Source organism: Heterodontus francisci, unplaced genomic scaffold (genome assembly GCF_036365525.1).
Source record: "Heterodontus francisci isolate sHetFra1 unplaced genomic scaffold, sHetFra1.hap1 HAP1_SCAFFOLD_848, whole genome shotgun sequence".
In the NCBI taxonomy this organism is placed as follows: Eukaryota; Metazoa; Chordata; class Chondrichthyes; order Heterodontiformes; family Heterodontidae; genus Heterodontus; species Heterodontus francisci.
The window spans coordinates 253970-269851 of record NW_027142224.1 but is presented as its reverse complement, the minus strand read 5'-3'; the positions used below and the strand labels follow the sequence as shown (position 1 = coordinate 269851).

The window sequence follows — 15882 nt, the reverse complement described above, 5'->3', positions numbered from 1 at the left end:
GCCCTTGATGGGGCGTCATTAATCTTCGAATTCTCTTTCCCAGAGAGCAGTGGAGGCTGGGTCCTTGAATATATACAAGGCTGTGTCAGAGAGATTTTTGAACTACAAGGGAGTCAAGGGTTATGGGGCATCAGCAGTAGAGTTGAGGCCCCAATCAGATCAGCCATGATCTTATTGAACAGCAGAACAGGCTCGAGGGGCCGAGTGGCCTGTTCCTGCTCCGTCTCCGGCCAATCACAAAGAACGAGTAGACCAGGAGTGACCTGACAGTGATGGACCCCGCGAAGCACACAAAATGTTGATAAATAAAAGAGAGCTAGCCGAGCAAGGGAGGCCTCACAGAGTTCAACAGCTGGATTCTAACTCTTCCGCTAGCTCTTCAACTGCCCTTTGGCTCATAATACCCCGGCCTTTGCTGTCCCATCCGGTATTATCGCCGTTACACCACTGGACCCTGCTGTTGCTTTCAAAGCTCAATAAGCAAAGACCAGAAATAAAAACAAGAAATGCTGGAACCACTCAGCAGGTCTGGCAGCATGCGTGGAAAGAGAAGCAGAGTTAACGTTTCGGGTCAGTGACCCTTCATCGGAACAAGACATCGAAACAAAGACCAGTGCGGATTTAAGTGTGGATTTTTAATGAATGCTGTCCGGGATACAAGGGGGATGATGCATGAGATCTGTCGGAGAATCAGATTAGGGATGGAGCTGAACAAAATCTCCTGTGGAATAAATCAAAGCAAAGAACTGAAGGGAATAAAAAAACTCGGTCGGAAAATTAGGACAACATTTCATCATCAAAAATCATGCAGAAACCATTCGGCCCATGGCATCTGTGTTGGTTTTTTGAAAGAGTTTGTTATTTTGATTATTCCCCACCCCTCTCCGTTCTGCATAACCCTACAAACTGTTCCCCTCCAAACATTCATCCAGTGACCTGTTACAAGTCTTTCTCCCATCTCCTGCTACCACACCGTTTTTTTCATTCATTCCTGGGATGTGGGAGTCGCTGGCTAGGCCAGCATTTATTGCCCATCCCTAATCGCCCTTGAGAAGGTGGTGGTGAGCTGCCTTCTTGAACCACTGCAGTCCGTGTGGGGGTCGGTACACCCACAGTGCTGTTAGGAAGGGAGTTCCAGGATTTTGACCCAGCGACAGTGAAGGAACGGTGATATCGTTCCAAGTCAGGATGGTGTGTGACTTGGAGGGGAACTTGCAGGTGGTGGTGTTCCCATGTATTTGCTGCCCTTGTCCTTCTAGTTGGTCGAGGTCGTGGGTTTGGAAGGTGCTGTCTAAGGAGCCTTGGTGCATTGCTGCAGTGCATCTTGTAGATGGTGCACACTGCTGCCACTGTGCGTTGGTGGTGGAGGGAGTGAATGTTTGTAGATGGTGTGCCAATCGAGTGGGCTGTTTTGTCCTGGATGGTGTCGAGCTTCTTGAGTGTTGTTGGAGCTGCACCCATCCAGGCAAGTGGAGAGTATTCCATCACACTCCTGACTTGTGCCTTGTAGATGGTGGACAGGCTTTGGGGAGTCAGGAGGTGAGTTACTCCCCGCAGGATTCCTCGCCTCTGACCTGCTCTTGTAGCCACGGTATTTATATGGCTACTCCAGTTCAGTTTCTGATCAATGGTAGCCCCAAGGATGTTGATAGTGGGGGATTCAGCGATGGTAATGCCATTGAATATCAAGGGGAGATGGTTAGATTCTCTCTTGTTGGAGATGGTCATTGCCTGGCACTTGTGTGGCGTGAATGTTACTTGCCACTTATCAGCCCAAGCCTGGATATTGTCCAGGTCTTGCTACATTTCTACACGGACTGTTTCAGTATCTGAGGAGTCACGAATGGTGCTGAACATTGTGCAATCATCAGCGAACATCCCCACTTCTGACCTTATGATTGAAGGAAGGTCATTGAGGAAGCAGCTGAAGATGGTTGAGCCGAGGACACTACCCTGAGGAACTCCTGCAGTGATGTCCTGGAGCTCAGATGATTGACCTCCAACAACCACAACCATCTTCCTTTGCGCTCGGTATGACTCCAACCAGCAGAGGGTTTTCCCCCTGATTCCCATTGACTCCCTCGCACACCTGCCCCGCCTTAAACTCTGGGTGACTTTAAGTATTAAACAGAAGAAAAAAAGATGTAAAATACTGCTTACCAGCACTGTGCTCTTGTATTATTAAAAGGTGTTGCAAGACGGTTCGGAGATTTGCAGAATCGAGCTTGTCGAGGATGGTTTTGATGGCCACTCGTGGATTCTCTTCACCACTCCCGGTCACTGCTGTAATATATAAAAAAAAAACACTGAGACTTAAGCAACAGTTGTGCATTTCAGTGATTAAAAATATCAGCTTGCATTTATGTAGCGCCGTTGATGCAGTGAAACACCCCAAGGCGATTCACCGGAGTCTGAGCACCCAACATTGGACGCTAAAGCACACAAGATGTGGATGAGCTGCAAAGATCTCATTGAATGGTGGAGCAGGCCCAAAGGACTAGATAGGCGCTTTATAAATGCGGCTTCGCATTGTTGTCTTCCTACGAGAGAAAATACTGCGGATACCGGAAATTTGATCCCCTCCGCTTGTTTTCGGGGAAACCCACGATCCTATGAATTAGGAGCAGGGGGAGGCCACTCAGCCCCTCCAGTCTGCCCCACCATTCAGCGGGATCATGACTGATCGGATTGTAACCTCAACTCCACATTTCCACCTAACGTCCGATAACCTTTCACCCCCCCTTGATTATCAACGATCTATCTACCCCTGCTTTAAAAATATTCAAAGGCTCTGCTCCCACCACCTTTTGAGGAAGAGAATTCCAAAGACTCACGGCCCTCGGAGAAAAAATTCTCCTCATCTCTGTCTTAACTGGGCGACCTCTTATTTTTAAACAGTGACCCCTCATTCCATATTCTCCCACAAGGGGAAACATCCTTCCCACATCCACCCTGTCACGACCCCTCAGGATCTTATATGTTTCAATCAAGTTGCCTCTTACTCTTCTAAACTCCAGCGGATACAAACCTAGCCTGTCCAATCTTTCCTCATAAGACAACCCGCCCATTCCAGATATTAGTCTAGTAAACCTTCACTGTCCTGCCTCCAACACATTTCCATCCTCCCTTAAATAAGGAGACCAGTACTGTACACAATGCTCCAGATGTGGTCTCACCAATGCCCTGTATAGCTGAAGCATAACCTCCCTACTTTTATATTCAATTCCCCTCTCGATAAATCATAACATTCTATTCGCTTTCCTAATTACGTGCTATACCTGCATACTAACCTTTTGCGATTCATGCACTAGGACACCCAGATCCCTCTGCATCTCCAAGCTCTGCAATCTCTCACCATTTAGATAATGTGCTTCTTTTTTATTCTTCCTGCCAAAGTGGACATATTCCCACTTTCCTGCATTCTACTCCATTTGCCAGGTCTTTGCCCACTCACTTAACCTATCTGTCGCCCTTATGTCCTCTTCACAAGTTCCTTTCCGACCTATCTTTGTGCCATCGGCAAATGTGGCGACCGTACCTTCGCTCCCTGCAATATTCCCTCAACGTGACCTACCGCGGGCCATTGAGGTGTAGCTGGATATGATCTGCTCGATGCCTCTCAGGTCGCCTTCCTCCATCTGGTCGAGCAGGCGCTCGAGGCTTTGCCGGTACGTCTCTGTAATGTCCCTTCCAGCGCGGGGAGCAACTGAAATTAAACGAGAGGAGAGCTCGCAATGAGGAAAAGGCTGGAAAGCCAGAGGCCGAAATTTCAGGGAGCACACGCCACGAAAAAGATTCCCATTTCCGTCGGGGCCCATCGCAACCCCGGGACATCCTGAAAAACTGTGCAACCCGTGAAAGACGCTTGCGGTTGGGTAGCTGTTTCAAGGTAGGGAAGGTGTTGTCTGAACTCTGACGTGGACTCGACAGGCCTCATGGTCCCCTTCTGTGCTGTAAATGACAAGGGCTCTAAGGTATATTAGCTCTAACAGGAATAAGGAATTCTTGCTACAATTGTACAGGGTGTTGGTGAGACCGCATAAGGGGGTCGATCATTTCGGACAGAGATGAGGAGAAATGTCTTCACTCAAAGGGTTGTGAATCTTTGGAAATCTCTACCCCAGAGGGCTGTGGATTCTCCATCATTCAATATATCTACGGCTGGGATAGGCAGATTTTAGGTCTCTCAGAGAATCAAGGGATACAGGGAGCGGGCGAGGAAGTAGAATTGAAACCCAAGATCAGCCATGGTGGAGCAGGTTCGATGGGCCCAATGGTTTACTCCTATTTCTTGTGTTCGTGTGGAGGGGTTGAGGCCCTGGGGGGGATTTGAATACAAGGCTGAGAATGTTCGAACGGTGGTGTTTGCGGATCAGTGGAGGAGGGGGGAGAAGCGCATCGCAGGTCACTGGGGAGTGGCGACAGGACGGGAGTTCGTGCCAGTCGGGAAACAGATTCTGAATGAGGACAAATGCGGCAGATCAGCGTAACTTACGCTGAATATCCTTTCCGAACGTGAAGAACTGATTGTAGAGGAACTGCAGCAAATTGTCATCGCAGCCGTCGAGGAGGTTACTAATCGTCTGCCGTGAGGTCTTCAGACTTCCTGAGATCTTAACTGGACATGAAGTATCATTAGTTGTCACAGTTCAGTAATCCTCCTTCTTCCCCGCCCCACCTTGCAAAAGGGAAGGAGGAAAGGAGGTAGGAAGAGAGAGGGAGGGAAGGAAGGTGGGTGAAATTACAGGTACTATCAATGAAAGAAGCAGGCGATTTGGTTGGACTGGTCTGTTCTGGTGTCCATACGTCAGGCAAATCTCCACCCATTCCCTCCACTTTATCTCAGCCTTCCAGCACATCAGAGCGTCGGATCAGAAGTAGGCCATTCAGCCCGTCGCGCCTGCTCTGCCAGTCAACTAGACCATAGCTGATCATCTATGTCTGCGCCACTTTCCCGTGCTCTCCCCATATCCCTTGATATTATGAGTATCCAGTTATCAATTCTGTCTTGAAACATACTCAGTGACTGAGCTTCCACAGCCCTCTGGGGTAGAGAATTCCAAAGATTTACCACCCTCTGAGTCAAGGAATTCCTCCTCATCTCTGTCCTAAATGGCCTACCCCCTTATTCTGAGACTCTGTCCCCTGGCTCTTGACTCACCAGCCAGGAAAAACATCCTTCCTGCATCTGCCCTGTCACACCCTGGAAACATTTTGTAAGTTTCAATGAGATCACTTCTCATTCTTCGAAACTCTAGAGAATACAGGCCCAGTTTCTTCAATCTTTCCCTCAGAACACAATCCTGCCATCCCAGTGATTAGTCTCCTAGCACTCCCTCTATGACAGGTATATCCTGTGATAAGGTGACCAAAACTCGATACGATATTCCAGGTGCGGTCTCACCAAGGCTCTCCATAATTGAAGCAAGATTTGCTTAACTCCTCTGCTCAAAACCCCTCGCAATGTGGTTAACTCTTAAATGCCCTCTGAAATGGGCGAGCAAGCCACTCAGTTGTATCTAACCTCAATAAGGAATGAATCCGGACGGGCCACCCGGCATCGCCCGAGGCACCGGAAACGACAACGGCAAACCCAGCCCTGTCGACCCTGCGAAGTCCTCCTTACTAACATCTGGGGGCTTGTGCCAAAGTTGGGAGAGCTGTCCCACAGACTAGTCAAGCAACAGCCTGACATAGTCATTCTCACGGAATCATACCTAACAGACAATGTCCCAGACACTGCCATCACCATCCCCGGGTATGTCCTGTCCCACCAGCAGGGCAGACCCACCAGAGGTGGTGACACAGTGGTATACAGTAGGGAGGGAGTTGCCCTGGGAGTCCTCAACATCGACTCTGGACCCCATGAAGTCTCATGGCATCAGATCAATCATGGGCAAGGAAACCTCCTGCTGATTACCACCTACCGCCCTCCCTCAGCTGATGACTCAGTACTCCTCCATGTTGAACACCACTTGGAGGAAGCACTGAGGGTGCCAAGGGCACAGAATGTACTCTGGGTGGGGGTCTTCAATGCCCATCACCAAGAGTGGCTCGGTAGCAGCACTACTGACCGAGCTGGCCGAGTCCTAAAGGACATGGCTGCTAGATTGGGTCTGCGGCAGGTGGTGGGGGAACCAACAAGAGGGGAAAACATACTTGACCTCGTCCTCACCAATCTGCCTGCTGCAGATGCTTCTGTCCATGACAGTATTGGTAGGAGTGACCACCATACAGTCCTTGTGGAGACGAAGTCCCGCTTTCACATTGAGGATACCGTCCATCGTGTTGTGTGGCACTATCACCGTGCTAAATGGGATAGATTTCAAACAGATCTAGCAATGCAAAACTGGGCATCCATGAGGCGCTGTGGGCCATCAGCAGCAGCAGAATTGTACTCAACCACAATCTGTAACCTCATGGCCCGGAATATCCCCCACTCTACAATTACCATCAAGCCAGGAGACCAACCCTGGTTCAATGAAGAGTGCAGGAGGGCATACCAGGAGCAACACCAGGCATACCTCAAAATGAGGTGTCAACCTGGTGAAGGTACAACATAGGACTATCTGTGAGCTAAACTGCGTAAGCAGCATGTGATAGACAGAGCTAAGTGATCCCATAACCAATGTATCAGATCTAAGCTCTGCAGTCCCGCCACATCCAGTCGTGAATGGTGGTGGACAATTAAACAACTAACTGGAGGAGGAGGCTCCACAAATATCCCCATCCTCAATGATGGGGGAGCCCAGCACATCAGTGCGAAAGATAAGGCAGAAGCATTTGCAACAATCTTCAGCCAGAAGTGCCGAGTTGATGATCCATCTCAGCCACCTCCTGAAGTCCCCAGCATCACAGACAAAAACCAGGACAAGTCCAACCCGGCCAATTACCGCCCCATCAGCCTTCTCTCAATCATCCGTAAAGTGATGGAAGGTGTCATCAACAGTGCCATCAAGCAGCACTTGCTTAGCAATAACCTGCTCAGTGACGCTCAGTTTGGGTTCCACCAGGGCCACTCAGCTCCTGACCTCATTACAGCCTTGGTTCAAACATGGACAAAAGAGCTGAACTCAAGAGGTGAGGTGAGAGTGACTGCCCTTGACATCAAGGCAGCATTTGACCGAGTATGGCATCAAGGAGCCCGAGCAAAACTGGAGTCAATGGGAATCAGGGGGAAAACTCTCCGCTGGTTGGAGTCTTACCGAGCACAAAGGAAGATGGTTGTGGTTGTTGGAGGGCAATCATTTCAGTCCCAGGACATCACTGCAGGAGTTCCTCAGGGTAGTGTCCTGGGCCCAACCATCTTCAGCTGCTTCATCAATGACCTCCCTTCAATCATAAGGTCAGAAGTGGGGATGTTCACTGATGATTGCACAATGTTCAGCACCATTCGTGACTCCTCAGATACTGAAGCAGTCCGTGTAGAAATGCAGCAAGACCTGGACAATATCCAGGTTTGGGCTGATAAGTGGCAAGTAACATTCGCGCCACACATGTGCCAGGCAATGACCGTCTCCAACAAGAGAGAATCTAACCATCTCCCCTTGACATTCAATGGCATTACCATTGATGAATCCCCCACTATCAACATCCTAGGGGTTACCATTGACCAGAAACTGAACTGGAGTAGCCATATAAATACCGTGGCTACAAGAGCAGGTGAGAGGCGAGGAATCCTGCGGGGAGTAACTCACCTCCTGACTCCCCAAAGCCTGTCCACCATCTACAAGGCACAAGTCAGGAGTGTGATGGAATACTCTCCACTTGCCTGGATGGGTGCAGCTCCAACAACACTCAAGAAGCTCGACACCATCCAGGACAAAGCGGCCCGCTTGATTGGCACCCCATCTACAAACATTCACTCCCTCCACCACCAACGCACAGTGACAGCAGTGTGTACCATCTACAAGATGCACTGCAGCAACGCACCAAGGCTCCTGAGATATCAACACTGCCCCAGCTCTCACCATTTACTCTGTCCTGCTGTTTTATTCTATCAAAGGGGAAAACCTCACACTTATTCACGTTATATTCCATCTGTCATTTCCTTGCTCAGGGTTGTCCAACATACAGCCTGCGGGCCTGTATCCATTTCACCAAAGGTTTCCACCAGGTTTGAAGACGTATTTCACTGATCAGAAATTTCCAATCACCATCTTCTTTCAGACTAGCTTTTTACAAAAATCGCACCACGATTTCACAGCTGACGGGTGCTGCAGGAGAGGCGGGAACTGCAGATTCCCAAATTCAGACAGGTCTGGGCTTTTCCGACTTTTTTTTTTTAAAGGCCGCTGGAAAAACACAAGTCTGTCCAAAGTTGGGAAACTGCTATTCCCAATGTTAGCACCTGTTAGCTGTGCAACTGACAGTGCAGTGTTTAAACAAAAATACTGACCAACCGCAAAGCTGCTGTGCTGAGCACTCCCACACCCTGCACCTGTCTGAGATAGAGAGGGAGGGGGAACAGGGAGAAAGAGGGGGGCAGAGATAGAGGGAAGCAGAAAATGAGAGGGGCAAAGAGAGAGGGGGAACAGGGAGAAAGAGGGGGGCAGAGAGAAAAGGGGGGAGAGGGACAGGGGGACAGAGAGAGATGGGCCGAGAGAGAGGGGGACAGAGAAAGAGAGGGGGACAGAGAAAGAGAGGGAGCGGGAACAGAGAGAGAGAGATGCGGGGCTGAGAGGGGGGTAGAGAGAGAGAGAGGGGCACAGTGAAAGAGGGGGACAGAGAGAGGGGTGAGAGAGAGAGGGAGGAACAGAGAAAGAGAGGGGGACAGAGAGAGAGAGAGGGGCACAGAGAAAGAGGGGGACAGAGAGAGGGGTGAGAGAGAGGGGGGAACAGAGAAAGAGAGGGGAGAGAGAGAGAGGGGACAGAGAGAGGGGTGAGAGAGAGGGGGAACAAAGTAAGAGAGGGGAGAGAGAGAGAGGGGACAGAGAGAGAGAAATGTGGGACAGTGAGAGGGGGGGACAGAGAGAGGGGGCAGAGAGAGAGAGGGGCACAGAGAAAGAGAGGTGGGACAGAGAGAAAAGTGGGACAGAGAGAGAGGCAAGACAGAGAGAGAGAGGTGGGACAGAGAGAGGGGAAACAGAGAGAGGGGGACAGATAGAGAAAGTGGGGGGACATAGAGAGCGAGAATGGTACAGAGGAGGGGACAACACAGAGAGTGGGAACAGAGAGAGGGGGGACAGAGAGAGAAAGTGGGGGGACACAGAGAGCGAAAATGGCACAGAGTGGGGGTGGAACAAGACAAAGAGGGGGAAAGAGGGAGAGAGACGGGGGAGAGAGAGAGAGAGAGAGACGTAACAGAGAGAGGGGGGATCAGAGAGAAAGTGGGGGAGGACTCGGAGTGAGAAACACAGGGACACAGAGAGTCAGAGAGTCAGAGAGAGAGGGAGAGAGTCAAGATCACTCCTGACAGATGGACATCTATCCGGAACACTCCGCATCGCGACGACAAATTTGCGGGCAAACATTGATTTAATTGTGCAGGCAAAGAAATTGCCAGGTCTCTCACTAAATCAGTGTCCAACATAGTGACCAGAAAGTAAGTCAATCAACTAGTCTCCTCATTTGAAGTTTTGATTAACATCAGCAAATACCATCTTATTATTATAATAAATATCTTTCCATTGCCATTTCACTCAACTGTCCCTTTAGTTTCCCTCTGAGCATCACTGCCATCCAACTGAAACACCGTTCCAATTAATTTCATGACATGGTGAATTTGTTACCCCGAGAAATGATTCTCAGTGATTTGTTAGCATGTATCATGCCTTTACTGTCTCTAATGAATTGTATCCCGAAATCCTGTCCATCCTCCACCCCATCGAGTTCCGGAGACTAATAGCAGCAAGGGATATGGGGATAGTGCGGGAAAGTGGCATTGAGCTCGACGAGCCCTCATGGTCTCGTTGAAAGGTGCAGCAGGCTCGAAGGGCTGAATGGCCTACCCCTGCCCCTATGTTCCTCTGTTCCCCCCCCTCCACCTGCTTTGTGAGGCGCAAGACGCCCATTCTGCTTCGCCCGGCCACATTTCATCACCTCCGGTTCATCTCGCATTCAACAACCAAACTGTGGCTGAAAATGAAAGGGTTTTGACGTACACAGAGTGAAGTCTTGGAAGGTGAACATGTGTCTGAGGACAAACTGTAGGGTCCCGGCATCAAAGTCGTTCAAAATGCTGTCAATCTTTCCACGTGAGTTCTCCCCAATGGTGGACGCCATTTCTGAAAATCAAACATGAGGGCTTCGTAACCCTTGAACAGCGAAACCAGGTACTAAATAGCTGTCAAACGACTGGGAGCTTTTTAATCCCAGATTTATTAATGGGATTCAAATGTCATCATTTACTGTGGTCAGATTCGAACCCATGTACCCAGAGCATTGTCCTGTACTCTGGATTACTAGTCCAGTGACTTAACCACGATGCCAATGCATAGTGGGGGGGGGGGGGGTGAGAGTCCTGAGTGAGGGTGTGAGGGTGTGATGGAGTGAAGTCATGAGGGAGCGAGAGGGATGTGAGGGCGTGATGGAATTAAGTAGTGAGGGAGTGAGTGGATGTGAGGATGTGATAGAGTGAGGTCGTGAGTGAGGTAGTGAGGGGACGATGTGAGGGTGGGATAGAGTGAGGCCATGAGGGAGTGAGGGGGATGTCAGTGTGGGAGTGAGTGAGTGGATGTGAGAGTGTGATGCAGTGAGGTAGTGAGGGATTCAGGGGGATGCGAGAGCGTGATGGAGTGAGGTAGTGAGGAAGTGAGGGTGTGATGTGAGGGTGTCATGACGGGAGGGGGATGTGAGGGTGTGGTAGAGCGAAATAGTGAGGAAGTGAGGGTGTTGTGAGGGCATGATGGAGTGAGGTGGTGAGGGAGTGAGGGGATGATGCGAGGGTGTGAGGGGATGATGCGAGGGTGTGATAGACTGAGGGAGTGAAGTAGTAAGAGGGTGAGGGGCTAATGTGAAGGTGCAATGGAGTGAGATAGTGAGAACAAAGAACAAAGAACAGCACAGCACAGGAACAGGCCATTCGGCCCTCCAAGCCTGCGCCGATCTTGATGCCTGCCTAAACTAACACCTTCTGCACTTCCGGGGACCGTTTCCCTCTATTCCCATCCTATTCATGTATTTGTCAAGATGCCTCTTAAACATCTCTATGGTACCTGCTTCCACCACCTCCCCTGGCAGCAAGTTCCAGGCACTCACCACCCTCTGTGTAAAGAACTTGCCTCGCACATCCCCTCTAAACTTTGCCCCTCTCACCTTAAACCTATGTCCCCTAGTAAATGACTCTTCCACCCTGGGAAAAAGCTTCTGACTATCCACTCTGTCTATGCCGCTCATAACTTTGGAAACCTCTATCATGTCGCCCCTCCACCTCCGTCGTTCCAGTGAAAACAATCCGAGTTTATCCAACCTCTCCTCATAGCTAATGCCCTCCAGACCAGGCAACATCCTGGTAAACCTCATCTGTACCCTCTCCAAAGCCTCCACGTCCTTCTGGTAGTGTGGCAACCAGAATTGCACGCAATATTCTAAGTGTGGCCTAACTAAAGTTCTGTACAGCTGTAGCATGACTTGCCAATTTTTATACTCTATGCCCCGACCGATGAAGGCAAGCATGCCGTATGTCTTCCTGACTACCTTATCCACTTGCGTTGCCACTTTCAGTGACCTGTGGACCTGTACGCCCAGATCTCTCTGCCTGTCAATACTCCTAAGGGTTCTGCCATTTACTGTATACCTCCCACCTGCATTAGACCTTCCAAAATGCATTACCTCACATTTGTCCGGATTAAACTCCATCTGCCATTTCTCCGCCCAAGTCTCCAACCGATCTATATCCTGCTGTATCCTCTGACAATCCTCATCACCGTCCTGAACTCCACCAACCTTTGTGTCGTCCGCAAACTTACTAATCAGACCAGCTACACTTTCCTCCAAATCATTTATATATACTACAAACAGCAAAGGTCCCAGCACTGATCCCTGCGGAACACCACTAGTCACATCCCTCCATTCAGAAAAACACCCATCCACTGATACCCTCTGTCTTCTATGACTGAGCCAGTTCTGTATCCATCTTGCCAGCTCACCTCTGATCCCATGTGACTTCACCTTTTGTACCAGTCTGCCATGAGGGACCTTGTCAAAGGCTTTACTAAAGTCCATATAGACAACATCCACTGCCCTTCCTTCAATCATCTTCGTCACGTCCTCAAAAAACTCAATCAAGTTAGTGAGACACGACCTCCCCTTCACAAAACCATGCTGTCTCTCGCTAATAAATTTGTTTGTTTCCAAATGGGAGTAAATCCTGTCCCGAAGAATCCTCTCTAATAATTTCCCTACCACTGACGTAAGGCTCACCAGCCTATAATTTCCTGGATTATCCGTGCCACCCTTCTTAAACAAAGGAACAACATTGGCTATTCTCCAGTCCTCTGGAACATCACCTGTAGCCAATGAGGATGCAAAGATTTCTGTCAAGGCCCCAGCAATTTCTTCCCTTGCCTCCCTTAGCATTCTAGGATAGATCCCATCAGGCCCCGGAGACATATCTACCTCAATGCTTTGCAAGACACCCAACACCTTCTCCTTTTTGATAATGAGATGACTGAGACTATCTGCACTCCCTTCCCTAGGCTCATCATCCACCAAGTCCTTCTCTTTGGTGAATACTGATGCAAAGTACTCATTTAGCACCTTGCCCATTTCCTCTGGCTGCACACATAGATTCCCTCTTTGTCCTCGAGTGGGCTAACCCTTTCCCTAGTTACCCTCTTGTTCTTTATATATGTATAAAAAGCTTTGGGATTCTCCTTAATCCTGTTTGCCAATGACTTTTCATGACCCCTTTTAGCCCTCCTGACTCCTTGCTTAAGTTCCTTCCTACTTTCTTTATATTTCTCAAGGGCTTCTTCTGTTCCTAGCCTTCTAGCCCTTACGAATGCATCCTTTTTCTTTTTGACTAGGCTCACAATATCCCTCGTTATCCGAGGTTCCCGAAACTTGCCAAACTTATCCTTCTTCCTCACAGGAACATGCTGGTCCTGGATTCTAATCAGCTGACGTTTGAAAGTCTCCCACATGTCAGATGTTGATTTACCCTCAAACAGCCGCCCCCAATCTAAATTCTTCAGTTCCTGCCTAACATTGTTAGAAATAGCCTTTCCCCAATTTAGCACCTTCACCCGAGGACTACTCTTATCCTTATCCACAAGTACCTTAAAACTTATGGAATTATGGTCACTGCTCCCGAAATGCTCCCCCACTGAGACTTCGACCACCTGGCCGGGCTCATTCCCCAATACCAGGTCCAGTATGGCCCCATCCCTATTTGGACTATCTACATACTGTTTCAAGAAGCCCTCCTGGATGCTCCTCACAAATTCTGCCCCATCCAAGCCCCTAGCACTGAGTGAGTCCCAGTCAATATTGGGCAAGTTAAAATCACCCACCACCACAACCCTGTTACCTTTACATCTTTCCAAAATCTGTCCTCTACCTGAGATAGTGAGAGAGGGAGGGAGGGAGGGAGGGATTCCGGAGAGAGGGAATGAGTGAAACTGAATCGGAACGAAACATCACTGAAGGAATCAGTCTGGGGTTGGAATCTGATCACTGGTAGAAAGTCATTGGTTATTATTGGATATAAAGTCCAGTCTGACAATGGTGCGATGATAATAAAGGGAAAGATTAATGGGAGCATTTGATCTTTTATTATTTTATATCTTTAAATATTTGATAAGAACCGTCCATATTCCAGAATCAGATCAATAAAAGTCCATCAAGTGCCACAGCACAACTGTCTGCCTGTCTGAGTTTGAATATCCAGGGTGTAAATCCAACCCAAAACCTTTGAGCTCCAGAAATGAGGATCGGACCTGATGGTTCGCAGTACTGAGGGAGGGCCGCAGTGTCGGAGGGCCAGTACAGAGGGAGTGCCGCAGTGTCGGAGGGCCAGTACAGAGGGAGTGCCGCAGTGTTGGAGGGCCAGTACAGAGGGAGTGCCGCACTGTCGGAGGGGGAGTACAGAGGGAGTGCCGCACTGTCGGAGGGTCAGTACACAGGGAGTGCCGCAGTGTCGGAGGGTCAGTACAGAGGGAGTGCCGCACTGTCGGAGGGTCAGTACAGAGGGAGTGCCGCACTGTCGGAGGGTCAGTACAGAGGGAGTGCCGCACTGTCGGAGGGTCAGTACAGAGGGAGAGCCGCACTGTCGGAGGGGGAGCACTGAGGGAGTGCCGCACTGTCGGAGGGGGAGCACTGAGGGTGTGCCGCACTGTCGGAGGGGGAGCACTGAGGGAGTGCCGCAGTGTCGGAGGGTCAGTACAGAGGGAGTGCCGCACTGTCGGAGGGGGAGCACTGAGGGAGTGCCGCACTGTCGGAGGGGGAGCACTGAGGGAGTGCCGCACTGTCGGAGGGAGAGCACTGAGGGAGTGCCGCACTGTCGGAGGGAGAGCACTGAGGGAGTGCCGCACTGTCGGAGGGTCAGTACAGAGGGAGTGCCGCACTGTCGGAGGGTCAGTACAGAGGGAGTGCTGCAGTGTCGGAGGGTCAGTACAGAGGGAGTGCCGCAGTGTCGGAGGGTCAGTACAGAGGGAGTGCCGCACTGTCGGAGGGGGAGCACTGAGGGAGTGCCGCACTGTCGGAGGGGGAGCACTGAGGGAGTGCCGCACTGTCCTATGCACTGTCATTCAAACAGGAGAATGTCCAAACGCACTCCCCTCAGCACCGAGAGGGACCACAGCAGCAGACATATGGGAACACCACCTCCTGCAAGTTCCCTTCCAACCTCTCTCCCGATTCAGGAATGAATGAGCTGGGGAAAACAAGGTCACTGGAATCCGGAATTCAGGAAACAACAGCACAGTGTCCCTGCAGTCAACATTCCCACTGCACAGAAGCAGGGGCAGTAAATGCTGGACGCTCACATCCCGAGAATGAATTTAAAGATTCTACAATCTACAATCGACATCGCCCAGTTTGGGACAGTGCAATTTTAGACACATTTCGACAGTGTATGTCAGAGAGAACTCACCTGGAATCTCTGCTTTCAGCTCACAACGCCAAAGGTTTGCAGTCCAAATTCCTGACGAGGGATCAAACAGGACAGCAAACATGAAGTGATCAAAGTTCACCTCCGATCGACTGAAAAGCTGCCAAAACTAACAACAGCAGCTCCACCCTGCTAAATTCAGGACTGTTTTACCGCAAACGCAGGGAGATAAACACATTAACTACTTTCACAGTCATCTCAGAAAACAGCACCTGGTGTTTTCTGTTTATAAGTTAGCAATGACTGAAGGGTATATTGGCCAAACTGGAGGCAGAGAGCAATTGTCAGCACAGAACGAGGCCGTTCAGCCCATCGGGGCCATGCCAGCCCCCCGCACAGCGATCCAGTCAATCCCACACCCCCCCCCCCCCCCCACCCCCATTCCGCCCCAGTAGCCCGGCTGCTTTATTTCCGGCAAGAGCCCAAATAATTGCCATTTTAAATAAGGGATTGTCTCGGCTTCCAAAACCCTCGTGGAGAGTGAGATCCAAGTTATGAACAATCGCTGTGATAAAAGATGTTCCCGATTTGCCAAATTAATCTCTTCACAAAATGCACAATTTGTGTTCCCTAGTCCTTACAACATTAGCACCAGCAGAGAGAGTGTGATCGAGCGTAGCGATAGAGAGAGACACTGGCAGAGAGACATAGAGAGAGGAGTGACTGAGTGTCGTGATAGAGAGAGACACTGACAGAGAGAGATAGAGAGAGGAGTGACTGAGTGTAATGATAGAGAGAGACACCGGCAGAGAGAGATAGAGAGAGGAGTGACTGAGTTCAGTGAGACAGAGACACTGACAGAGAGAGACAGAGGGAGGAGTGACTGAGCG

General features: G+C 50.0%; 1 protein-coding gene across 1 annotated transcript; it reads right to left on the bottom strand.

Annotated features, from left to right (window-relative positions):
* Positions 1 to 616: 616 nt before the first annotated feature.
* LOC137366778 (uncharacterized) lies at positions 617 to 15116 on the bottom strand. The gene is made up of 6 exons (XM_068028414.1): positions 15035 to 15116; positions 10104 to 10226; positions 4496 to 4618; positions 3575 to 3706; positions 2161 to 2283; positions 617 to 721 (listed from the first exon to the last, which is right to left on the bottom strand). Exons 1-6 carry the CDS (start codon positions 15114 to 15116, stop codon positions 696 to 698), a joined length of 609 nt encoding a protein of 202 aa, XP_067884515.1. The 3' UTR covers positions 617 to 695.
* Between the last annotated feature and the right edge of the window lie 766 nt (positions 15117 to 15882).

Coding starts and splice junctions, on each gene's coding strand:
- LOC137366778 (XM_068028414.1), bottom strand. CDS start 15,116: ATGTTTGCTGTCCTGTTTGATCCCTCGTCAGGAATTTGGACTGCAAAC. Junction 10,227..15,034: donor GCTGAAAGCAGAGATTCCAG/GTGAGTTCTCTC, acceptor TTTGATTTTCAG/AAATGGCGTCCACCATTGGG. Junction 3,707..4,495: donor GTTCGGAAAGGATATTCAGC/GTAAGTTACGCT, acceptor GTTTAATTTCAG/TTGCTCCCCGCGCTGGAAGG.